The 26,930-nt window shown below is 52.8% G+C and overlaps 1 protein-coding gene across 1 annotated transcript in view; it reads left to right on the top strand.

Moving 5' to 3' along the window:
- Nucleotides 1-2,576: 2,576 nt before the first annotated feature.
- The window catches only part of spag7 (sperm associated antigen 7), a 39,192-nt gene continuing 14,838 nt past the window's right edge, over nucleotides 2,577-26,930 (top strand). The window contains exons 1-2 of the mRNA XM_041178837.1: nucleotides 2,577-2,693; nucleotides 8,548-8,615. Of these exons, the coding sequence (XP_041034771.1) occupies nucleotides 2,609-2,693; nucleotides 8,548-8,615 (153 nt within the window). The 5' untranslated portion in view covers nucleotides 2,577-2,608. The remainder of the gene's footprint in view (nucleotides 2,694-8,547; nucleotides 8,616-26,930) is intronic.

Here is a 26,930-nt window from a genome sequence, read left to right as displayed (position 1 = left end):
GTGTCAAGGGAACCCCGCACTGTCGGTACTGGGCAGTTAGTAGACCAGCTAAAAACCAACTGTCCAGTGGAAAACTGGACAAATGGCTGTGCTGGTCTGGGCTCAATCTTTCCTCATAAATCAAACCCCTTCAGCTCAGGGGCCAGCCTTGTGAACTTTCTCTCAACTGCTTCCAACGCAAGATTTTCCCTCCTTAAGTAAGACCAAAGCTGTACACCAGGTGCAATCTCACCAAAGCCTTGTTCAGCTGTAGCAAGACTTCCCTACTTTTATATTCCATCCCTCTTGCAATAAAGGCCAATGCTCTCCTTGTCTTTCTAATCACACGCTGCACCTGCAATGCTCACTTTTTTGAGTCATGTACAAGGACACCCAGATCCCTCTGTACTGCAAATTCTGAATGTTCTCTCTGCTTCAATAATATTCTGCTTTTCTGTTCTTCCTACCAAAGTAAACAGCCTCACATTGCACCACCCGTTTAACCTATCCCTTGGCAGACTCTCTGTCTTCCTCACAACTTGATTTCCTACCTGTCTTTGTATTATCTGCAAACTTGGCTACAATAGACTCTGTCCATTCATCCAAGTCATTCATATCGATTGTAAATAGCTGATGCCCCAGCATTGACCCCTCTGGCATTCCACTAGTTACAGTTTGCCAATTTGAAAATGACCCATTTATCCTGACGCTCTGTTTCCTGTCAGTTAGCCAATCCTCTCTCCCCCCCCCTCACAACACCATGAGCTCTTATAAGCAGCACTTTTATCAAATGCCTTTTGGGAACCCAAACACACTAACTCTACTGTTTCTCATTTATCTAACCTGCCTGTTACATCTTCAAAGAACCCAGTAAGTTTGTCAGACTAGTTTTCCCTTTTCTCTAAACCATGGCGACTCTGCCTGATAGCATATTGATTTTCTATAGAGTGGATACAGATAGAATGCTCCCTCTTGCGGGGAGCAGCAGAACTAGAGGCCGTCCGTGCAAGAGAGTAACCAAGAAATCCGATGGGGAATTCAGGAGAAACCTCTTCACCTGAGGAATGGTGAGGATGTGGAACTCGCTACCACAGGGAATAGTCTAGTTTCCCCTTAAATGTATCTATACAAGTTTATGAGGGAGAAGGGAATGGAGGGTTACGGTGGTAGATTTAGATGAGGAAAGATGGGAGAAGGCTCGAGTGAAGCATAAACATCGGCATGGACTGCTTGGGCCGAATGACCTGTTTTTGTGCCAGGTTTCCGATGTAAGTGTCCTGCTGCTACACCACTTCCTTAATAATGGATTCCAGCATTTTCCAGCAAAGGCAGATGTAAGGCTTAACTTGCCTGTTGCCTCCTGCACTCTGTCTCCCTTCTTTCTTGAGTAGAGACATGTTCTGTGCATTTTCCAGTCTGTTGTGATTGGTCCAGAATCTCGGAAGTTTTGGAAGATGACAACCAGTGCATCCACTATCTCTGCAGCCAGTTTTTTTCAGACCCTAGAATGAAGGCCATCAGGTCCAGGGGACTTGTGTCAGCCTTGCCCTTGGGTTTCCCAGTATTTTTCTCTAATGACAGTGATTGTTCAAAGTTCCTCCCTCTCTTCTGCACCTTGATTTTCCACTTTCCTGGGATGTTTTTTTGTGTCTCCCACGGTAAAAATAGTCGCAAAATATTTGTTCAGAGGCTCCACTCTTTCCTTATTTCCCATTACTCATTCTCCAGTCTCACTCTCTAAGGGACCAACACTTACTTACATTTTATATACTCATAGAAGCTTTTACTATTTAAAAAAAAAATATTTCTTGCTTATTTTCTCTCATATTTTCATTTCCCCCTCTTTATTTTTTTTGGTCACCCATTTCCAATTTCTAAACTTTTCTGGCCCATCACTAATCTCCACAACAATGTACGTCTTTGCTTTCAATTTCATATCATTCTTCACCTCCTTAGTTAGTCACAGAATGTTCAGCTTTCTCGTAGTCTTTTTCTTTCCTCAATAGAGGAGTTGAGAATAATGAAATATCTCCTGAAATGTCTGCCGGTGCGTATCTCCTGTCCTTTCCTTTATTTTCCCGGTCCCCATTCGCTAACTCCTCCTTCGTCCCTTTGAAATTGCCTTTATCCGAGAGACTAGTTTCAGCCCAAGGGTTTCGAGCCCGCAAACTGAATGGAAAAATCCACCATGTTATGATCACTCTTCCCTACAGGATTCTCTACAATACGATCATCGAAGAATCCCGTCTCGTTGCAGCATTAAAAGGCGCCCGAACAAATCACACGGCCTTGCTGGTGGGTGGGGGCACGGAGCTGGGGGGGGGGGGAGGGAGGGGGTCATCGACATCTGGAAGGTCCCCTGGTCACAACAACAACAACAACAATTGGCATTGATGCTGTAGTGACAAAAGAGGGAGGTGCCCCAAAAGGTGAATCTTATTGAAGTCACAACGACCTTTCCCTCCTCCCTGGCTCCTGCCTGAATTCATGGACGGTGGTGGGGGGGGGTGTCCCTTTAAATGGGGTTGGCCTACGCCTTTAAGAGCTGCGAATTAAGGTCGGCCGACCGGCCCTTTAAGGGGACTTTACCTTTAAGAGGCGCCACTTCCGCTGCGGATCCGCGGCCAAGATGGCGGATCTGCTCAGCTCAATCCTGAGCTCCATGGAGAAGCCGCCGACTGTCGGCGATCAGGAGACCCGCCGCAAGGCCCGAGGTAACCGGCCTGGCCCCGCTGCTTCCCCGCCCTGTGTCCAGGCCCAGTCCCAGTACCCTCCCCCCGCCCCCACCCCCCCCTCCCCGCGATTCTCCGGCCGCCGCCACCGACCTGAGGAGTTGCTCGGGCCGCCTCCCGCTCCGCCTCCTGATTGGCCCGGCCGGGAGGGGCGGGACTACGCACCTCACTGTGATTGGATGCCAGCGCTGCCTGTCTATCGAGCCCAAGGCGCTGATTGGCTAGGGTGGCTGTCAACCTCCCCGTAGGGCGGTGCGCCGATTCCCGATTGGCTGCTCGCGATGTCAAGCAACGCGAAGAGCCAATGGGCCGCGGCCGGACGCGGATTTGCGCCTCCTGAGGCCATCGGTGGGATTGCTGCAGTGGGAGTAACGGGGAAGGGGGATATTGGGGGGTTGAAGAGGGGGTGGGGGTGGGGGGGGGGGGGGGGGGGGTTGAGAGGGGGTGGGGGGGGTGTTGAAGAGGGGGTGGGGGGGGGGGTTGAGGGGGGGTGGGGGGGGGGGGGTGAAGAGGGGGGGTGGGGGGGGGGGGGGGTTGAAGAGGGGGGTGGGGGGGGGGGGGGGTTGAGAGGGGGGGGGGGGGGGGGGGGGGGGGGGGGGGTGGGGGGGGGGGGGGTGAGAGGGGGGGGGGGGGGGGGGGGGGGGGGGGGGGGGGGGGGGGGGGGGGGGGGTGGGGGGGGGGGGTTGAAGAGGGGGTGGGGGGGGGGTTGAAGAGGGGGGGGGGGGGGGGTTGAAGAGGGGGGGGGGGGTGGGGGGGGGGTTGAAGAGGGGGTGGGGGGGGGGGTTGAAGAGGGGGGGGGGGGGGGGGGGGGGGGGGTTGAAGAGGGGGTGGGGGGGGGGGGGGGAAGAGGGGGTGGGGGGGGGGGGTGAAGAGGGGGTGGGGGGGGGGGGTTGAAGAGGGGGTGGGGGGGGGGGTTGAAGAGGGGGTGGGGGGGGGAGGGGGTTGAAGAGGGGGTGGGGGGAGGGGTTTGAAGAGGGGGTGGTGGGGGGGGAGGGGGTTGAAGAGGGGGTGGGGGGAGGGTTTGAAGAGGGGGTGGTGGGGGGGGGGGGGTTTGAAGAGGGGGTGGGGGGAGGGGGTTGAAGAGGGGGTGGTGGGGGGGGGGGGTTGAAGAGGGGGTGGGGGGGGGGTGTTGAAGAGGGGGTGGGGGGGGGGGGTTGAAGAGGGGGTGGGGGGGGGGGGTTGAAGAGGGGGTGGGGGGGGGGGTTGAAGAGGGGGTGGGGGGGGGGGTGGTTGAAGAGGGGGTGGGGGGGGGGGTTGAAGAGGGGGTGGGGGGGGGTTGAAGAGGGGGGGGGGGTTTGAAGAGGGGGTGGGGGTGGGGGGGGGGGGTTGAAGAGGGGGTGGGGGGGGGGGTTGAAGAGGGGGTGGTGGGGGTGGGTTGAAGAGGGGGTGGGGGGGGGGGTTGAAGAGGGGGTGGGGGGGGGGGTTGAAGAGGGGGTGGGGGGGGCGGGGTTGAAGAGGGGGTGGGGGGGGGAGGGGGTTGAAGAGGGGGTGGGGGGGGGAGGGGGTTGAAGAGGGGGTGGGGGGGGGGAGGGGGTGGGGGGGGGGGTTGAAGAGGGGGTGGAGGGGGGGGGGTGGTTTGAAGAGGGGGTGGAGGGGGGGGGGGTGGTTTGAAGAGGGGGTGGGGGGGGGGGTTGAAGAGGGGGTGGGGGGGGGGTTGAAGAGGGGGTGGGGGGGGGGGGTTGAAGAGGGGGTGGGGGGGGTTGAAGAGGGGGTGGGGGGGGGGGTTTGAAGAGGGGGTGGGGGGGGGGTTGAAGAGGGGGTGGGGGGGGGGTTGAAGAGGGGGGGGGGGGTTGAAGAGGGGGTGGGGGGGGGGGGGGTTGAAGAGGGGGTGGGGGTGGGGGGGGGGTTGAAGAGGGGGTGGGGGTGGGGGGGGGGTTGAAGAGGGGGTGGGGGGGGGGTTGAAGAGGGGGTGGGGGGGGGGTTGAAGAGGGGGTGGGGGGGGGGTTGAAGAGGGGGTGGGGGGGGGGAGGGGGTTGAAGAGGGGGTGGGGGGGGGGAGGGGGTTGAAGAGGGGGTGGGGGGGGGGGAGGGGGTGGGGGGGGGGAGGGGGTGGGGGGGGGGGGGGTTGAAGAGGGGGTGGAGGGGGGGGGGGTGGTTTGAAGAGGGGGTGGAGGGGGGGGGGGTGGTTTGAAGAGGGGGTGGAGGGGGGGGGTGGTTTGAAGAGGGGGTGGAGGGGGGGGGTGGTTTGAAGAGGGGGTGGAGGGGGGGGGTGGTTTGAAGAGGGGGTGGAGGGGGGGGGTGGTTTGAAGAGGGGGTGGAGGGGGGGGGTGGTTTGAAGAGGGGGTGGAGGGGGGGGGTGGTTTGAAGAGGGGGTGGAGGGGGGGGGGTGGTTTGAAGAGGGGGTGGAGTGGGGGGGGTGGTTTGAAGAGGGGGTGGGGGGGGTGGTTTGAAGAGGGGGTGGAGGGGGGGGGGTGGTTTGAAGAGGGGGTGGAGGGGGGGGGGTGGTTTGAAGAGGGGGTGGAGGGGGGGGGTGGTTTGAAGAGGGGGTGGAGGGGGGGGGGTGGTTTGAAGAGGGGGTGGAGGTGGGGGGTGGTTTGAAGAGGGGGTGGAGGTGGGGGGTGGTTTGAAGAGGGGGTGGAGGTGGGGGGTGGTTTGAAGAGGGGGTGGAGGTGGGGGGTGGTTTGAAGAGGGGGTGGAGGGGGGGGGGGTTTGAAGAGGGGGTGGAGGGGGGGGGGTTGAAGAGGGGGTGGAGGGGGGGGGGGTTGAAGAGGGGGTGGGGGGGGTGGTTGAAGAGGGGGTGGGGGGGGTTGAAGAGGGGGTGGAGGGGGGGGTGGTTGAAGAGGGGGGTGGAGGGGGGGGGGGTTGAAGAGGGGGTGGAGGGGGGGGGGTTGAAGAGGGGGTGGAGGGGGGGGTTGAAGAGGGGGTGGGGGGGGGGTTGAAGAGGGGGTGGGGGGGGGGTTGAAGAGGGGGTGGGGGGGGGGTTGAAGAGGGGGTGGGGGGGGGGTTGAAGAGGGGGTGGGGGGGGGGTTGAAGAGGGGGTGGGGGGGGGGTTGAGGAGGGGGTGGGGGGGGGTTGAGGAGGGGGGGGGGGTTGAGGAGGGGGTGGGGGGGGGTTGAGGAGGGGGTGGGGGGGTTGAAGAGGGGGTGGGGGGGATGATGGGGGTGGGGGGGTTGGATGGGGGAGGAATGGGGGGGTGGGGGGGTTGGATGGGGGAGGAATGGGGGTGGGGGGGTTGGATGGGGGAGGAATGGGGGGGTTGGATGGGGGAGGAATGGGGGGGTTGGATGGGGGAGGAATGGGGGGGTGGGGGGGTTGGATGGGGGAGGAATGGGGGGGTTGGATGGGGGAGGAATGGGGGGGTGGGGGGGTTGGATGGGGGAGGAATGGGGGGTATGGGAGGTGTTGGATGGGGTGGGGGGGTTGGATGGGGGAGGAATGGGGGGGTTGGATGGGGGAGGAATGGGGGGGTGGGGGGTTGGTTGGGGGAGGAATGGGGGGGTATGGGAGGTGTTGGATGGGGTGGGGGGGTTGGATGGGGGGGGATGGGGGGGTTGGGGGAGTTGGATGTGGGGGGGGATGGGGCGGTGGGGGGGGTGGGGGGAGTTGGGGGATGGGGGGGTTGGATGTGGGGGGGGGAGGAATGGGGGGGTTGGATGGGGGGAGGAATGGGGGGATGGGGGGTGGGGGGGAGGAATGGGGGGGTTGGATGGGGGGAGGAATGGGGGGTATGGGAGGTGTTGGATGGGGTGGGGGGATATGGGAGGTCTTGGGGGAATATGGGAGGTTGGATGGGGAGGGATGGGGGGTGGGGGGGAGGAATGGGGGGGGTTGGATGGGGGGAGGAATGGGGGGTATGGGAGGTGTTGGATGGGGTGGGGGGATATGGGAGGTCTTGGGGGAATATGGGAGGTTGGATGGGGAGGGATGGGGGGGTTGGATGGGGGAGGGATGGGCGGGTTGGATGGGGGAGGGATGGGGGCGTTGGATGGGGGAGGTGGGGGAAGATAGGGGGGTTGGGGGATATGGTGGGGGAATGGGGGATGGAGATAGGGAGGATGATGGGGGATGGGGAGGGTGAGGTGGGAGGGGAGGAGGATGGGGAGGGGGGAGGGATCGAGGGGGGAATGGGGAGGGGGGAGGGATCAAGGGGGATGGGGGGGAGAGAGAGGGAGGGGGAATGGGGAAGGGGAATGGGGAGGGGGTGGGGGGGTGGGGGGGGAGGGGCAATGGGGAGAGGGAGGGAGGGGGCTGAATTGTGTGGAGGGGGCTGAATTGTGTGGAGGGGGGAGGGGGTGAATTGTGTGGAGGGGAGAGGGGGTGAATTGGGGGGAGGGGGTGAATTGTGTGGAGGGGGGAGGGGCTGAATTGTGTGGAGGGGGGAGGGGGTGAATTGTGTGGAGGGGGCTGAATTGTGTGGAGGGGGGAGGGGGCTGAATTGTGTGGAGGGGCTGAATTGTGTGGCGGGGGGAGGGGCTGAATTGTGTGGAGGGGGGAGGGGGTGAATTGTGTGGAGGGGGCTGAATTGTGTGGAGGGGGGAGGGGGCTGAATTGTGTGGCGGGGGGAGGGGCTGAATTGTGTGGCGGGGGGAGGGGGTGAATTGTGTGGAGGGGAAATCGGGGAGGGGAGTAGGGTGAGGGTTTGGGTCTGTGAGGTAGGGGTGGGAAGGGAGTTATGGGTGTGTGAGTGGGATTGTGGGGCTTGGCGTGGAGGGGGGAAGCAAGATTTCGGGGCATGGGAGTTGGGTCGGAGGGGGAATTGGGGGCAGAATGAGGGTGTAGGGGATTCGGCTAGGGAATCTGGTGGGGGAATGTGGTCTAAAGGAATCCACTGGAGTGGGGGGATTAATATTACAGCCGGCCTCCCACTTCTCATCCTTTGTAAACCTCTGGGCAAAACTCTGCTCCCTCCTCTGTCTCACACCAAGTCCCATTCAGCCCTCACCTTGCCAACCACCACCCCACCCTCTCCTCCCCCCACCCGCCCTCCCTCCGCCCGCTCTCGCCCTCCTCACCCTGCGTTTCAATTTTTAAATCTCATTATCGTTTTCAAATACCTCCATCGGCCTCTCCCCTCCCTATATCTACGATCCTCCAGCCCCTACAACCCTTCCTATCTCTACGATCCTCCAGCCCCGACAACCCTCCGAGATCTCTGCGCTCCTCCAATTCCGGCCTCTTGACCATCCCCCGATTCTCATCGCTCCACCATTGGCGGCCGGGCCTTCAGCTGCCTGGGGGTCCTAAGCTCTAGAATTCCCTGCCTAAACCTCTCCGTCTCTCCCTCTCCTCCTCTAAGATACTCCGTAGAAACTTATCTCTTCGACCCAGCTTTTGGGCACCTGTCCCATACCTCCTTGTGTGGTTCAACATTAAACTTTGTCTGACAACCATAGAACCAGAGCAAAGTTACAGTACAGAAGGAGGCCATTCAGCCCATCTTGTCCATGCCTGCCCGAGGACACCCAGGTGCCCTTTCTAATCCCTGCAGTTTACAGCACTTAAGGTGCAGATCCAGGTACTTCTTAAAAGAGTTTAAAGTTTCTGCCTCTACCACCAACTTGGGCAGTGAATTCCAGACACTCACTACCCTCTGCGTAAAGAAAGTTCTGATGAAGCATCTTTGGGAAGTTTGCCAAGGTTAAAGAAGCTATATAAATTAAATAGTTGTTGAGCTGTCGCTGAAATGTGTTTGGAAGGTTTATAACCCTCTCCTGTGCTGAAGGCTGTGGGTATATCAGGCACTGTGACTGCACCCTCTGGGAATGTTGAACTGTACTCCCGGCTCCAACCCTTGTGCCGCTCCACTACTGCCTCCCATCCCACTGCTCAGGTTACACCTTGTCCTGGAGTTTGCAGTTGTTAAACACAACCGCTTCTTTATTTTGTACCTTCCCCAGAGCAAGCGGCTAGATTGAAAAAGATGCAGGAGGAAGACAAGAAACAGAAAGCAGAATTCAGGAAGCGGGTAAGAAACATACAGGACTGTGGAATGTCCTCCACACACTCCCAGGACAGGTACAGCACGGGATTAGATACAGAGTAAAGCTCCCTCTACACTGTCCCCATCAAACACTCCCAGGACAGGTACAGCACGGGATTAGATACAGAGTAAAGCTCCCTCTACACTGTCCCCATCAAACACTCCCAGGACAGGTACAGCACGGGGTTAGATACAGAGTAAAGCTCTCTCTACACTGTCCCCATCAAACACTCCCAGGACAGGTACAGCACGGGGTAGATACAGAGTAAAACTCCCTCTACACTGTCCCCATCAAACACTCCCAGGACAGGTACAGCACGGGGTAGATACAGAGTAAAACTCCCGCTACACTGTCCCCATCAAACTCTCCCAGGACAGGTACAGCACAGGATTAGATACAGAGTAAAGCTCCCTCTACACTGTCCCCATCAAACACTCCCAGGACAGGTACAGCACGGGGTTAGATACAGAGTAAAGCTCCCCCTACACTGTCCACATCAAACTCTCCCAGGGCAGTTACAGCACGGGGTTAGATACAGAGTAAAGCTCCCTCTACACTGTCCCCATCAAACTCTCCCAGGGCAGTTACAGCACGGGGTTAGATGCAGAGTAAAGCTCCCTCTACACCATCCCCATCAAACACTGAGGAATCTAGACTGGAGGCAGATGTTTGAGGGCAAATCAACAACTGACATGTGGGGGGCTTTCAAACGTCAGTTGATAAGAATTCAGGACCAGCATGTTCCTGCTAGGATGAAGGATAAGCATGGCAAGTTTCAGGAACCTTGGATAATGACGGATATAGTGAGATTAGTCCAAAAGAAAGGGAAGCATTCGTAAGGGCTAGAATGCTGGGAATAGATGAAGCCCGTGGAAAATATAAAAAAGTAGGAAGAAACTTAAGCAAGGAGTCAGGAGGGCTAAAAGGGGTCATGAAAAGTCACTGGCAACCAGGATTAAGAAAAATCCCAAGGCTTTTTATACATTTGTAAAAAGCAAGAGGGTAGCCAGGGAAAGGGTAGGCTCACTCAGGGACAGAGGTGGGAATCTGTGTGTGGAGCCAGAAGAAATGGGAGAGATAGTGAATGAATACTTCTCATCAGTATTCACCAAAGAGAAGGACTTAGTGGTCGATTTGTCTGGGGAAGAGTGTGTAGACAGCCTGGGTCATGTTGAGAACAAAAAAAGCGGAGGTGTTAGGCATCTTGAAGAATATTAAGGTGGATTAGTCCCCAGGGCCAGATGGGATCTACCCCAGAGTACTGAGGGAGGCAAGGGAGGAGATTGCTGGGGCCTTGACAGAAATCTTTGTATCCTCACTGGCTACGAGTGAGGTCCCAGAGGACTGGAGAATGGCCAATGTTGTTCCATTGTTTAAGAAGGGTAGCAGGGATAATCCAGGAAATTACAGGCTGTTGAGCCTTACGTCAATGGTGGGGAAATTATTGGAGAAGATTCTTTGTGACAGGATTTCCTACCATTTGGAAGTAAATGGGCGTATTAGTGAGAGGCAGCATGGTTTTGTGAAGGGGAGGTCGTGTCTCACTAACTTGATTGAGTTTCGAGGAAGTGACAAAGATGATCGACGATGGAAGGGCAGTGGATGCTATCTACATGGATTTCATTAAGGCCTTTGACAAGGTCCCTCATGGCAGAGTGGTACAGAAGGTAAAGTCACACGGGATCAGAGGTGAGCTGACAGGATGGATACAGAATTGGCCTGGTCATAGAAGACAGAGGGTAGCAGTGGAAGGGTGCTTTTCTGAATGGAGAGCTGTGACCAGTGTTGTTCCGCAGGGATCAGTGCTGGGAGCTTTGCTGTTTGTAGTACACATAAATGATTTGGAGGAAAATGGAACTGGGCTAATTAGTAAGTTTGCAGACGACACTAAGGTTGGAGGAGTTGCAGGTAGTGAAGAGGATTGTCAAAGGAAACAACAGGATATAAATCAGTTGGAGACTTGGGCGGAGAAATGGCAGATGGAGTTTAATCTGGACAAATTTGAGGTAATGCATTTTGGAAGGTCTAATACAGGCAGGAATTATACAGTAACTGGCAGAACGCTTAAGTGCATCGACGGGCAGAGGGATCTGGGTGTACAGGTTCACAGGTCACTGAAAGTGGCAACGCAGGTGGATAAGGTAGTCAGGAAGGCATATGGAATGCTTGCCTTCATTGGCAGGGGTATTGAGTATAAAAGCTGGGAAGTCATGCTGCAGCTGTATAGAACCTTGGTTAGGCCACACTTGGAATATTGTGTGCAATTCTGGTCACCACATTACCAGAAGGATATGGAGGCGTTGGAGAGGGTGCAGAGGAGGTTTACCAGGATGCTGACTGGTCTGGAGGTTATTGGTATGAGGAGAGTTTGGAGAAACTCGGATTGTTCTCAATAGAGAGACGGAGATTGAGGGGCGACATGATAGAAGTTTACAAAATTATGAGTGGCATGGACAGAGCAGATAGTCAGAAGCTTTTATCCAGGGTGGAAGAGTCAATTACTAGGGGACATAGATTGAAGGTGAGAGGAGAAAACTATAGAGGAGATGTGTGGGGCAAGTTTTTTACACAGAGGGTAGTGAGTGTCTGGAATTCGCTGCCAGAGGAGGTGGTGGAAGCAGGTACGATAGTGGTGTTTAATAGGCAGCTTGACAAATACATGAATAGGATGGGAATAGAGGGATACGGACACCGGAAGTGCAAAATGTTTTAGTTGACGGGCAATATGATCGGCACAGGCTTGGAGGGCTGAAGGGCCTGTTCCTGTGCTGTACTTTTCCACTCTTGTCACTCCCAGGACAGGTACAGCACGGGGTTAGATACAGAGTAAAGATCCCTCTACACTGTCCCCATCAAACACTCCCAGGACAGGTACAGCACGGGGTTAGATACAGAGTAAAGCTCCCTCTATACTATCCCCATCAAACACTCCCAGGGCAGGTACAGCACGGGGTTAGATATCGAGAAAAACTCCCTCTACACCGTCCCCATCAAACACTCCCAGAACAGATACAGGACGTGGTTCGATACAGATTAAAGCTCCCTCTACACTGTCCCCATCAAACACTCCCAGGACAGGTACAGCACGGGGTTAGATACAGAGTAAAGCTCCCTCTGCACCGTCCCCATCAAACACTCCCAGGACAGGTACAGCACGGGTTTAGATACAGAGTAAAGCTCACTGTACACTGTCCCCATCAAACACTCCCAGGGCAGGTACAGCACGGGGTTAGATATCAAGAAAAACTCCCTCTACACCGTCCCCATCAAACACTCCCAGAACAGATACAGGACGTGGTTCGATACAGATTAAAGCTCCCTCTACACTGTCCCCATCAAACACTCCCAGGACAGGTACAGCACGGGGTTAGATACAGAGTAAAGCTCCCTCTGCACCGTCCCCATCAAACACTCCCAGGACAGGTACAGCACGGGTTTAGATACAGAGTAAAGCTCCCTCCATACTGTTCCCATCAAACACGCTCAGGGCAGGTACAGCACGGGGTTAGATACAGAGTAAAGCTCCCTCTGCACTGTCCCCATCAAACACTCCCAGGACAGGTACAGCACAGGGTTAGATACAGAGTAAAGCTCCCTCTACACTGTCCCCATCAAACACTCCCAGGACAGGTACAGCACGGGGTTAGATGCAGAGTAAAGCTCCCTCTACACCATCCCCATCAAACACTGAGGAATCTAGACTGGAGGCGGATGTTTGAGGGCAAATCAGCAACTGACATGTGGGGGGCTTTCAAAAGTCAGTTGATAAGAATTCAGGACCAGCATGTTCCTGCTAGGATGAAGGATAAGCATGGCAAGTTTCAGGAACCTTGGATAATGACGGATATAGTGAGATTAGTCCAAAAGAAAAGGGAAGCATTCATAAGGGCTAGAATGCTGGGAATAGATGAAGCCCGTGGAGAATATAAAAAAGTAGGAAGAAACTTAAGCAAGGAGTCAGGAGGGCTAAAAGGGGTCATGAAAAGTCACTGGCAACCAGGATTAAGGAAAATCCCAAGGCTTTTTATACATATGTAAAAAGCAAGAGGGTAGCCAGGGAAAGGGTAGGCTCACTCAGGGACAGAGGTGGTGGGAATCTGTGTGTGGAGCCAGAAGAAATGGGAGAGATACTGAATGAATACTTCTCATCAGTAAAAATACTTCTCATTCACCAAAGAGAAGGACTTAGTGGTCGATTTGTCTGGGGAAGAGTGTGTAGACAGCCTGGGTCATGTTGAGAACAAAAAAGAGGAGGTGTTAGGCATCTTGAAGAATTTAAGGTGGATAAGTCCCCAGGGCCAGATGGGATCTACCCCAGAGTACTGAGGGAGGCAAGGGAGGAGATTGCTGGGGCCTTGACAGAAATCTTTGTATCCTCACTGGCTATGGGTGAGGTCCCAGAGGACTGGAGAATGGCCAATGTTGTTCCATTGTTTAAGAAGGGTAGCAGGGATAATCCAGGAAATTACAGGCCGGTGAGCCTTACGTCAATGGTGGGGAAATTATTGGAGAAGATTCTTTGTGACAGGATTTCCTACCATTTGGAAGCAAATGGGCGTATTAGTGAGAGGCAGCATGGTTTTGTGAAGGGGAGGTTGTGTCTCACTAACTTGATCGAGTTTCGAGGAAGTGACAAAGATGATCAACGATGGAAGGGCAGTGGATGTTATCTATATGGATTTCAGTAAGGCCTTTGACAAGGTCCCTCATGGCAGAGTGGTACAGAAGGTAAAGTCACACGGGATCAGAGGTGAGCTGACAGGATGGATACAGAATTGGCTTGGTCATAGAAGACAGAGGGTAGCAGTGGAAGGGTGCTTTTCTGATTGGAGAGCTGTGACTAGTGTTTTTCCGCAGGGATCAGTGCTGGGACGTTTGCTGTTTATAGTGTACATAAATGACTTGGAGGAATATGTAACTGAGCTAATTAGTAAGTTTGCAGACGACACTAAGGTTGGAGGAGTTGCAGATAGTGAAGAGGATTGCCAAAGGAAACAACGGGATATAGATCAGTTGGAGACTTGGGCGGAGAAATGGCAGATGGAGTTTAATCTGGACAAATGCGAGGTAATGCATTTTGGAAGGTCTAATACAGGAAGGAATTATACAGTAACTGGCAGAACTCTTAAGTGCATCGACGGGCAGAGGGATCTGGGTGTACAGATCCACAGGTCATTGAAAGTGGCAACACAGGTGGATAATGTAGTCAGGAAGACATATGGAATGCTTGCCTTCATCGGCAGGGGTATTGAGTAAAAAAGCTGGGAAGTCATGCTGCAGCTGTATAGAACCTTGGTTAGGCCACACTTGGAATATTGTGTGCAATTCTGGTCACCACATTACCAGAAGGATATGGAGGCGTTGGAGAGGGTGCAGAGGAGGTTTACCAGGATGCTGCTTGGTCTGGAGGTTATTGGTATGAGGAGAGTTTGGAGAAACTCGGATTGTTCTCAATAGAGAGACGGAGATTAAGGGGCGAATTGATAGAAGTTTACAAAATTATGAGTGGCATGGACAGAGTAGATAGAAGCTTTTTCCCAGGGTGGAAGAGTCAATTACTAGGGGACATAGATTTAAGGTGAGAGGAGAAAACTATAGAGGAGATGTCCCGGTCAAGTTTTTAACGCAGATGGTAGTGAGTGTCTGGAATTCGCTGCCAGAGGAGGTGGTGGAAGCAGGTACGATAGTGGTGTTTAAGAGGCAGCTTGACAAATACATGAATAGGATGGGAATAGAGGGATACGGACACCGAAAGTGCAAAATGCTTTAGTTGACGGGCAATATGATCGGCGCAGGCTTGGAGGGCCGAAGGGCCTGTTCCTGTGCTGTACTTTTCCACTCTTTTCACTCCCAGGTCAGGTACAGCACGGGGTTGGATAAAGAGTAAAGCTCCCTCTACACTGTCCCCATGAAACACGCCCAGGACAGGTACAACACGGGGTTAGATACAGAGTAAAGCTCCCTCTACACTGTCCCCATCAAACACTCCCAGGACAGGTACAGCACGGGGTTAGATACAGAGTAAAGCTCCCTCTACAATGTCCCCATCAAACACTCCCAGGACAGGTACAGCATGGGGATTAGATACAGAGTAAAGCTCCCTCTCCACTGTCCCCATCAAACACTCCCAGGACTGGTACAGCACGGGGTTAGATACAGAGTAAAGCTCCCTCTACACTGTCCCAATCAAACACTCCCAGGACAGGTACTGCACAGGGTTAGATACAGAGTAAAGATCCCTCTCCACTGGCCCCATCAAATACTCCCAGGACAGGTAGAACACGGGGTTAGATACAGAGTAAAGCTCCCTCTACACTGTCTCCATCAAACACTCCCAGAACAGATACAGGACGTGGTTAGATACAGAGTAAACCTCCCTCTACCCCGTCCCCATCAAACACTCCCAGGACCGGTACAGCACACGATTAGATACAGAGTAAAACTCCCTCTGCACCGTCCCCATCAAACACTCCCAGGACAGGTACAACACGGAGTCAATTACTAGGGGACATCGATTTAAGGTGCCAGGAGAAAACTATAGAGGAGAGGTGCGGGGTATGTTTTTTACACAGTGGGTAGTGCGTGTCTGGAATTCGGTGCCAGAGGAGGTGGTGGAAGCAGGTACGATAGTGGTGTTTAAGAGGCAGCTTGACAAATACATGAATAGGATGGGAATAGAGGGATACGGACACCGGAAGTGCAAAAGGTTTAGTTGATGGGCAATATGATCGGCACAGGCTTGGAGGGTCAAAGGGCCTGTTCCTGTGCTGTACTTTTCTTTTCACTCCCAGGTCAGGTACAGCACTGGGTTAGATACAGAGTAAATCTCCCTCTACACTGTCCCCATCAAACACTCCGAGGACAGGTACAGCACGGGATTAGATACAGAGTAAAGCTCCCTCTACACTGTTCCCGTCAAACACTCCCAGGACAGGTACAGCACGGGGTAAGATACAGATTAAAGCTCCCTCCACACTGTTCCCATCAAACACTCCCAGGACAGGTACAGGATGTGGTTAGATACAGTGTAAAGCTCCCTCTACACTGTCCCCATCAAATACTCCCAGAACAGATACAGTACGTGGTTAGATACAGTGTAAAGCTCCCTGTACCCCGTCCCCATCAAACACTCCCCGGACAGGTACAGCACAGGGTTAGATACAGAGTAAAGCTCCCTCTACACCGTCCCCATCAAACACTCCCAGGACAGGTACAGCACGGGGTTAGATACAGAGTAAAGCTCCGTCTACACTGTCCCATCACACACTCCCAGAACAGATACAGGACGTGGTTAGATACAGCATAAAGATCCCTCTACACTTTCCCCATCAAACACTCCCAGAACAGATACAAGACGTGGTTAGATACAGAGTAAACCTCCCTCTACCCCGTCCCCATCAAACACTCCCAGGACAGGTACAACATGGAGTCAATTACTAGGGGACATCGATTTAAGGTGCCAGGAGAAAACTATAGAGGAGATGTGCGGGGTAAGTTTTTTACACAGTGGGTAGTGCGTGTCTGGAATTCGGTGCCAGAGGAGGTGGTGGAAGCAGGTACGATAGTGGTGTTTAAGAGGCAGCTTGACAAATACATGAATAGGATGGGAATAGAGGGATATGGACACCGGAAATGCCAAAGGTTCAGTTGACGGGCAATATGATCGGCACAGGCTTGGAGGGCCAAAGGGCCTATTCCTGTGCTGTACTTTTCTTTTCTTTTCACTCCCAGGACAGGTACAGCACGGGGTTAGATACAGAGTAAAGATCCCTCTACACTGTCCCCATCAAACACTCCCAGGACAGGTACAGCACGGCGTTAGATACAGAGTAAAGCTCCCTCTACACTGTCCCCATCAAACACTCCCCGGACAGGTACAACACGGTGTTAGATACAGAGTAAAGCTCCCTCCACACTGTCTCCATCAAACACTCCCAGAACAGGTGCAGCACGGGGTTAGATACAGAGTAAATCTCCCTCTACACTGAACCCATCAAACACTCCCAGGGCAGGTACAGCATGGGGTTAGATAGAGAGTAAAGCTCTCTCTACAGTGTCCCCATCAAACACTCCCAGGGCAGGTACAGCACAGGGTTAGATACAGAGTAAAGCTCCCTCTACACTGTCCCCATCAAACACTCCCAGGGCAGGTACAGCACGGGGTTAGATACAGATTAAAGCTCCCTCCACACTGTTCGCATCAAACACTCCCAGGACAGGTACAGCACGGAGTTAGATACAGAGTAAAGCTCCCTCGACTCCGTCCCCATCAAACATTCCCAGGACAGGTAGAGCACGGGGTTAGATACAGAGTAAAGCTGCCTCTGCACTGTCCCCATCAAACACTCCCAGAACAGATACAGGACGTGGTTAGATACAGAGTAAAGCTCCCTCTCCACTGTCCCCATCAAACACTCCCAGAACAGATACAGGACGTGGTTAGAAACAGAGTAAACCTCCCTCTACCCCGTCCCCATCAAACATTCGCAGGACCGGTACAGCACACGATTAGATACAGAGTAAAGCTCCCTCTGCACCGTCCCCATCAAACACTCCCAGGACAGGTACAACACGGAGTCAATTACTAGGGGACATCGAATTAAGGTGCGAGGAGAAAACTATAGAGGAGATGTACGGGGTATGTTTTTTACACAGTGGGTAGTGCGTGTCTGGAACTCGGTGCCAGAGGAGGTGGTGGAAGCAGGTACGATAGTGGTGTTTAAGAGGCAGCTTGACAAATACATGAATAAGATGGGCGTAGAGGGATACGGACTCCGGAAGTGCAAAAGGTTTAGTTGTCGGGCAATATGATCGGCACAGGCTTGGAGGGCCGAATGGCCTGTTCCTGTGCTGTATTTTTCTTTTCTTTTCACTCCCAGGACCGGTACAGAGTAAAGATCCCTCTACACCGTCCCCATCAAACACTCCCAGGACAGGTACAGCACGGGGTTAGATACAGAGTAAATCTCCCTCTACACTGTCCCCATCAAACACTCCCCGGACAGGTACAACACGGGGTTACATACAGAGTAAAGCTCCCTCCACACTGTACCCATCAAACACTCCCAGGACAGGTACAGCACGGGGTTAGATACAGAGTAAAGCCCTCTCTACATTGTACCCGTCAAACACTCCCCGGACAGGTACAACACGGGGTTACATACAGAGTAAAGCTCCCTCTACACTGTCCCCATCAAACACTCCCAGGACAGGTACAGCAACGGGTTAGATACAGAGTAAAGCTCTCTCTACACTGGCCCCATCAAACACTCCCAGGACAGGTACAACACGGTGTTAGATATAGAGTAAAGCTCCCTCTACACTGTCCCCATCAAACACTCCCAGGACAGGTACAGCACGGGTTAGATACAGAGTAAAGCTCCCTCTACACTGTCCCCATCAAACACTCCCAGAACAAATACAGCACGTGGTTAGATACAGAGTAAAGCTCCCTCTGCACCGTCCGCATCAAACACTCCCAGGACAGGTACAGCACGGGGTTAGATACAGAGTAAACCTCCCTCTACACCGTCCCCATCAAACATTCGCAGGACCGGTACAGCACACGATTAGATACAGAGTAAAGCTCCCTCTGCACCGTCCCCATCAAACACTCCCAGGACAGGTACAACACGGAGTCAATTACTAGGGGACATCGATTTAAGGTGCGAGGGGAAAACTATAGAGGAGATGTGCGGGGTAAGTTTTTTACACAGTGGGTAGTGAGTGTCTGGAACTCGGTGCCAGAGGAGGTGGTGGAAGCAGGTACGATAGTGGTGTTTAAGAGGCAGCTTGACAAATACATGAATAGGATGGGAATAGAGGGATACGGACTCCGGAAGTGCAAAAGGTTTAGTTGACGGGCAATATGATCGGCACAGGCTTGGAGGGCCGAAGGGCCTGTTCCTGTGCTGTATTTTTCTTTACTTTTCACTCCCAGGTCAGGTACAGCACGGGGTTAGATACAGAGTAAAGTTCCCTCTACACTATTCCCCTCAAACACTCCCAGGGCAGGTACAGCACGGGGTTAGATACAGATTAAAGCTCCCTCCACACTGTTCCCATCAAACACTCCCAGGGCAGGTACAGCACAGGGTTAGATACAGAGTAAAGCTCCCTCCACACTGTTCCCATCAAACACTCCCAGGACAGGTACAGCACGGGGTTAGATACAGAGTAAAGCTCCCTCTACACCGTCCCCATCAAACACTTCCAGGACAGGTACAGCACGGGGTTAGATACAGAGTAAAGCTCCCTCTACACCGTCCCCATCAAACACTCCCAGGACAGGTACAGCACGGGGTTAGATACAGAGTAAAGCTCCGTCTACACTGTCCCATCACACACTCCCAGAACAGATACAGGACGTGGTTAGATACAGCATAAAGATCCCTCTACACTTTCCCCATCAAACACTCCCAGGACAGGTACAAGACGTGGTTAGATACAGAGTAAACCTCCCTCTACCCCGTCCCCATCAAACACTCCCAGGACAGGTACAACATGGAGTCAGTTACTAGGGGACATCGATTTAAGGTGCCAGGAGAAAACTATAGAGGAGATGTGCGGGGTAAGTTTTTTACACAGTGGGTAGTGCGTGTCTGGAATTCGGTGCCAGAGGAGGTGGTGGAAGCAGGTACGATAGTGGTGTTTAAGAGGCAGCTTGACAAATACATGAATAGGATGGGAATAGAGGGATATGGACACCGGAAATGCCAAAGGTTCAGTTGACGGGCAATATGATCGGCACAGGCTTGGAGGGCCGAAGGGCCTATTCCTGTGCTGTACTTTTCTTTTCTTTTCACTCCCAGGACAGGTACAGCACGGGGTTAGATACAGAGTAAAGCTCCCTCTACACTGTCCCCATCAAACACTCCCAGGACAGGTACAGCACGGGGTTAGATACAGAGTAAATCTCCCTCTATACTGTCCCCATCAAACACTCCCCGGACAGGTACAGCATAGGGTTAGATACAGAGTAAACCTCCCTCTACACTGTCCCCATCAAACACTCCCCGGACAGGTACAACACGGTGTTAGATACAGAGTAAAGCTCTCTCCACACTGTCTCCATCAAACACTCCCAGAACAGGTGCAGCACGGGATTAGATACAGAGTAAAGCTCCCTCTACACTGTTCCCATCAAACACTCCCAGGGCAGGTACAGCATGGGGTTAGATACAGATTAAAGCTCCCTCCACACTGTTCGCATCAAACACTCCCAGGACAGGTAGAGCACGGGGTTAGATACAGAGTAAAGCTGCCTCTGCACTGTCCCCATCAAACACTCCCAGAACAGATACAGGACGTGGTTAGATACAGAGTAAAGCTCCCTCTACACTGTCCCCATCAAACACTCCCAGAACAGATACAGGACGTGGTTAGATACAGAGTAAACCTCCCTCTACCCCGTCCCCATCAAACATTCGCAGGACCGGTACAGCACACGATTAGATACAGAGTAAAGCTCCCTCTGCACCGTCCCCATCAAACACTCCCAGGACAGGTACAACACGGAGTCAATTACTAGGGGACATCGAATTAAGGTGCGAGGAGAAAACTATAGAGGAGATGTACGGGGTATGTTTTTTACACAGTGGGTAGTGCGTGTCTGGAACTCGGTGCCAGAGGAGGTGGTGGAAGCAGGTACGATAGTGGTGTTTAAGAGGCAGCTTGACAAATACATGAATAAGATGGGCGTAGAGGGATACGGACTCCGGAAGTGCAAAAGGTTTAGTTGTCGGGCAATATGATCGGCACAGGCTTGGAGGGCCGAATGGCCTGTTCCTGTGCTGTATTTTTCTTTTCTTTTCACTCCCAGGACAGGTACAGCACGGGGTTAGATACAGAGTAAATCTCCCTCTACACTGTCCCCATCAAATACTCCCAGGACAGGTACAGCACGTGGTTAGATACAGAGTAAATCTCCCTCTACATTGTTCCCATCAAACACTCCCTGGTCAGGTACACCATGGGGTTAGGTACAGGTTAAAGCTCCCTCCACACTGTTCCCATTAAACACTCCCAGGACCGGTACAGAGTAAAGATCCCTCTACACCGTCCCCATCAAACACTCCCAGGTCAGGTACAGCACACGGTTAGATACAGAGTAAAGCTCCCTGCACACTGTTCCCATCAAACACTCCCAGGACAGGTACAGCACGGGGTTAGATACAAAGTAAAGCTCCCACTACACTGTCCCCATCAAACACTCCCAGAACAGATAGAGGACGTGGTTAGATACAGAGTAAACCTTCCTCTACACCAGCCCCATCAAACACTCCCAGGACAGGTACAGCACGGGTTTAGATACAGAGTAAAGCTCCTTCTGCACCGTCCCCATCAAACACTCCCAGGACAGGTACAACATGGAGTCAATTACTAGGGGACATCGATTTAAGGTGCGAGGACAAAACTATAGAGGAGATGTGCGGGGTATGTTTTTTACACAGTGAGTAGTGAGTGTCTGGAATTCGGTGCCAGAGGAGGTGGTGGAAGCAGATACGATAGTGGTGTTTAATAGGCAGTTTGACAAATACATGAATAGGATGGGAATAGAGGGATACGGACTCCGGAAGTGCAAAATGTTTTAGTTGACGGGCAATATGATCGGCACAGGCTTGGAGGGCCAAAGGGCCTGTTCCTGTGCTGTACTTTTCTTTTCACTCCCAGGACAGGTACAGCACGGGGTTAGATACAGAGTAAATCTCCCTCTACACTGTCCCCATCAAACACTCCCCGGACAGGTACAACACGGGGTTACATACAGAGTAAAGCTCCCTCCACACTGTCCCCATCAAACACTCCCAGGACAGGTACAACACGGGGTTAGATACAGAGTAAAGCTCCCTCCACACTGTCCCCATCAAAGACTCCCAGGACAGGTACAGCACGGGGTTAGATACAGAGTAAAGCTCCCTCTACACTGGCCCCATCAAACACTCCCAGGACAGGTACAACACGGTGTTAGATATAGAGTAAAGCTCTCTCTACACTGTTCCCATCAAACACTCCCAGAACAGATGCAGGTCGTGGTTCGATACAGAGTAAAGCTCCCTCTACACTGTCCCCATCAAACACTCCCAGGACAGGTACAGCATGGGGTTAGATACAGAGTAAACCTCCCTCTACACCGTCCCCATCAAACACTCCCAGGACAGGTACAGCACAGGGTTAGATACAGAGTAAAGCTCTCTCTACACTGTCCCCATCAAACACTCCCAGGACAGGTACAGCATGGGGTTAGATACAGAGTAAAGCTCCCTCTACACTGTCCCCATCAAACACTCCCAGAACAGATACAAGACGTGGTTAGATACAGAGTAAACCTCCCTCTACCCCGTCCCCATCAAACACTCCCAGGACAGGTACAACATGGAGTCAGTTACTAGGGGACATCGATTTAAGGTGCCAGGAGAAAACTATAGAGGAGATGTGCGGGGTAAGTTTTTTACACAGTGGGTAGTGCGTGTCTGGAATTCGGTGCCAGAGGAGGTGGTGGAAGCAGATACGATAGTGGTGTTTAAGAGGCAGCTTGACAAATACATGAATAGGATGGGAATAGAGGGATATGGACACCGGAAATGCCAAAGGTTCAGTTGACGGGCAATATGATCGGCACAGGCTTGGAGGGCCGAAGGGCCTATTCCTGTGCTGTACTTTTCTTTTCTTTTCACTCCCAGGACAGGTACAGCACGGGGTTAGATACAGAGTAAAGCTCCCTCTACACTGTCCCCATCAAACACTCCCAGGACAGGTACAGCACGGGGTTAGATACAGAGTAAATCTCCCTCTATACTGTCCCCATCAAACACTCCCCGGACAGGTACAGCATAGGGTTAGATACAGAGTAAACCTCCCTCTACACTGTCCCCATCAAACACTCCCCGGACAGGTACAACACGGTGTTAGATACAGAGTAAAGCTCCCTCCACACTGTCTCCATCAAACACTCCCAGAACAGGTGCAGCACGGGATTAGATACAGAGTAAAGCTCCCTCTACACTGTTCCCATCAAACACTCCCAGGGCAGGTACAGCATGGGGTTAGATACAGATTAAAGCTCCCTCCACACTGTTCGCATCAAACACTCCCAGGACAGGTAGAGCACGGGGTTAGATACAGAGTAAAGCTGCCTCTGCACTGTCCCCATCAAACACTCCCAGAACAGATACAGGACGTGGTTAGATACAGAGTAAATCTCCCTCTACACTGTCCCCATCAAACACTCCCAGAACAGATACAGGACGTGGTTAGATACAGAGTAAACCTCCCTCTACCCCGTCCCCATCAAACATTCGCAGGACCGGTACAGCACACGATTAGATACAGAGTAAAGCTCCCTCTGCACCGTCCCCATCAAACACTCCCAGGACAGGTACAACACGGAGTCAATTACTAGGGGACATCGAATTAAGGTGCGAGGAGAAAACTATAGAGGAGATGTACGGGGTATGTTTTTTACACAGTGGGTAGTGCGTGTCTGGAACTCGGTGCCAGAGGAGGTGGTGGAAGCAGGTACGATAGTGGTGTTTAAGAGGCAGCTTGACAAATACATGAATAAGATGGGCGTAGAGGGATACGGACTCCAGAAGTGCAAAAGGTTTAGTTGTCGGGCAGTATGATCGGCACAGGCTTGGAGGGCCGAATGGCCTGTTCCTGTGCTGTATTTTTCTTTTCTTTTCACTCCCAGGACAGGTACAGCACGGGGTTAGATACAGAGTAAATCTCCCTCTACACTGTCCCCATCAAACACTCCCAGGACAGGTACAAGACGTGGTTAGATACAGAGTAAACCTCCCTCTACCCCGTCCCCATCAAACACTCCCAGGACAGGTACAACATGGAGTCAGTTACTAGGGGACATCGATTTAAGGTGCCAGGAGAAAACTATAGAGGAGATGTGCGGGGTAAGTTTTTTACACAGTGGGTAGTGCGTGTCTGGAATTCGGTGCCAGAGGAGGTGGTGGAAGCAGGTACGATAGTGGTGTTTAAGAGGCAGCTTGACAAATACATGAATAGGATGGGAATAGAGGGATATGGACACCGGAAATGCCAAAGGTTCAGTTGACGGGCAATATGATCGGCACAGGCTTGGAGGGCCGAAGGGCCTATTCCTGTGCTGTACTTTTCTTTTCTTTTCACTCCCAGGACAGGTACAGCACGGGGTTAGATACAGAGTAAAGCTCCCTCTACACTGTCCCCATCAAACACTCCCAGGACAGGTACAGCACGGGGTTAGATACAGAGTAAATCTCCCTCTATACTGTCCCCATCAAACACTCCCCGGACAGGTACAGCATAGGGTTAGATACAGAGTAAACCTCCCTCTACACTGTCCCCATCAAACACTCCCCGGACAGGTACAACACGGTGTTAGATACAGAGTAAAGCTCTCTCCACACTGTCTCCATCAAACACTCCCAGAACAGGTGCAGCACGGGATTAGATACAGAGTAAAGCTCCCTCTACACTGTTCCCATCAAACACTCCCAGGGCAGGTACAGCATGGGGTTAGATACAGATTAAAGCTCCCTCCACACTGTTCGCATCAAACACTCCCAGGACAGGTAGAGCACGGGGTTAGATACAGAGTAAAGCTGCCTCTGCACTGTCCCCATCAAACATTCCCAGAACAGATACAGGACGTGGTTAGATACAGAGTAAAGCTCCCTCTACACTGTCCCCATCAAACACTCCCAGAACAGATACAGCACGTGGTTAGATACAGAGTAAATCTCCCTCTACATTGTTCCCATCAAACACTCCCTGGTCAGGTACATGGGGTTAGGTACAGGTTAAAGCTCCCTCCACACTGTTCCCATTAAACACTCCCAGGACCGGTACAGAGTAAAGATCCCTCTACACCGTCCCCATCAAACACTCCCAGGTCAGGTACAGCACACGGTTAGATACAGAGTAAAGCTCCCTGCACACTGTTCCCATCAAACACTCCCAGGACAGGTACAGCACGGGGTTAGATACAAAGTAAAGCTCCCTCTACACTGTCCCCATCAAACACTCCCAGAACAGATAGAGGACGTGGTTAGATACAGAGTAAACCTTCCTCTACACCAGCCCCATCAAACACTCCCAGGACAGGTACAGCACGGGTTTAGATACAGAGTAAAGCTCCTTCTGCACCGTCCCCATCAAACACTCCCAGGACAGGTACAACATGGAGTCAATTACTAGGGGACATCGATTTAAGGTGCGAGGACAAAACTATAGAGGAGATGTGCGGGGTATGTTTTTTACACAGTGAGTAGTGAGTGTCTGGAATTCGGTGCCAGAGGAGGTGGTGGAAGCAGATACGATAGTGGTGTTTAATAGGCAGTTTGACAAATACATGAATAGGATGGGAATAGAGGGATACGGACTCCGGAAGTGCAAAATGTTTTAGTTGACGGGCAATATGATCGGCACAGGCTTGGAGGGCCGAAGGGCCTGTTCCTGTGCTGTACTTTTCTTTTCACTCCCAGGACAGGTACAGCACGGGGTTAGATACAGAGTAAATCTCCCTCTACACTGTCCCCATCAAACACTCCCCGGACAGGTACAACACGGGGTTACATACAGAGTAAAGCTCCCTCCACACTGTCCCCATCAAAGACTCCCAGGACAGGTACAGCACGGGGTTAGATACAGAGTAAAGCTCCCTCTACACTGTCCCCATCAAACACTCCCAGGACAGGTACAGCAACGGGTTAGATACAGAGTAAAGCTCTCTCTACACTGGCCCCATCAAACACTCCCAGGACAGGTACAGCACGGGGTTAGATATAGAGTAAAGCTCTCTCTACACTGTTCCCATCAAACACTCCCAGAACAGATGCAGGTCGTGGTTCGATACAGAGTAAAGCTCCCTCTACACTGTCCCCATCAAACACTCCCAGGACAGGTGCAGCACAGGGTTAGATACAGAGTAAAGCTCCCTCTACACCATCCCCATCAAACACTCCCAGGACAGGTACAGCACAGGGTTAGATACAGAGTAAAGCTCTCTCTACACTGTCCCCATCAAACACTCCCAGGACAGGTACAGCACGGGGTTAGATACAGAGTAAAGCTCCCTCTACACTGTCCCCATCATACACTCCCAGGACAGGTACAGCACGGGGTTAGATACAGAGTAAATCTCCCTCTACACCGTCCCCATCAAACACTCCCAGGGCAGGTACAACATGGAGTCAGTTACTAGGGGACATCGATTTAAGGTGCCAGGAGAAAACTATAGAGGAGATGTGCGGGGTAAGTTTTTTACACAGTGGGTAGTGCGTGTCTGGAATTCGGTGCCAGAGGAGGTGGTGGAAGCAGATACGATAGTGGTGTTTAAGAGGCAGCTTGACAAATACATGAATAGGATGGGAATAGAGGGATATGGACACCGGAAATGCCAAAGGTTCAGTTGACGGGCAATATGATCGGCACAGGCTTGGAGGGCCAAAGGGCCTATTCCTGTGCTGTACTTTTCTTTTCTTTTCACTCCCAGGACAGGTACAGCACGGGGTTAGATACAGAGTAAAGCTCCCTCTACACCGTCCCCATCAAACACTCCCAGGACAGGTACAGCACGGGGTTAGATACAGAGTAAAGCTCCCTCTACACTGTCCCCATCAAACACTCCCAGGACAGGTACAGCACGGGGTTAGATACAGAGTAAAGCTCCCTCTACACTGTCCCCATCAAACACTCCCAGGACAGGTACAGCACGGGGTTAGATACAGAGTAAATCTCCCTCTATACTGTCCCCATCAAACACTCCCCGGACAGGTACAGCATAGGGTTAGATACAGAGTAAACCTCCCTCTACACTGTCCCCATCAAACACTCCCCGGACAGGTACAACACGGTGTTAGATACAGAGTAAAGCTCCCTCCACACTGTCTCCATCAAACACTCCCAGAACAGGTGCAGCACGGGATTAGATACAGAGTAAAGCTCCCTCTACACTGTTCCCATCAAACACTCCCAGGGCAGGTACAGCATGGGGTTAGATACAGATTAAAGCTCCCTCCACACTGTTCGCATCAAACACTCCCAGGACAGGTAGAGCACGGGGTTAGATACAGAGTAAAGCTGCCTCTGCACTGTCCCCATCAAACACACCCAGAACAGATACAGGACGTGGTTAGATACAGAGTAAATCTCCCTCTACACTGTCCCCATCAAACACTCCCAGAACAGATACAGGACGTGGTTAGATACAGAGTAAACCTCCCTCTACCCCGTCCCCATCAAACATTCGCAGGACCGGTACAGCACACGATTAGATACAGAGTAAAGCTCCCTCTGCACCG

Source organism: Carcharodon carcharias, chromosome 33 (genome assembly GCF_017639515.1).
Source record: "Carcharodon carcharias isolate sCarCar2 chromosome 33, sCarCar2.pri, whole genome shotgun sequence".
Classification (NCBI taxonomy): domain Eukaryota; kingdom Metazoa; phylum Chordata; class Chondrichthyes; order Lamniformes; family Lamnidae; genus Carcharodon; species Carcharodon carcharias.
Note: the sequence above shows the minus strand (reverse complement) of the source record. Positions and strands in the feature narration are given on the sequence as shown.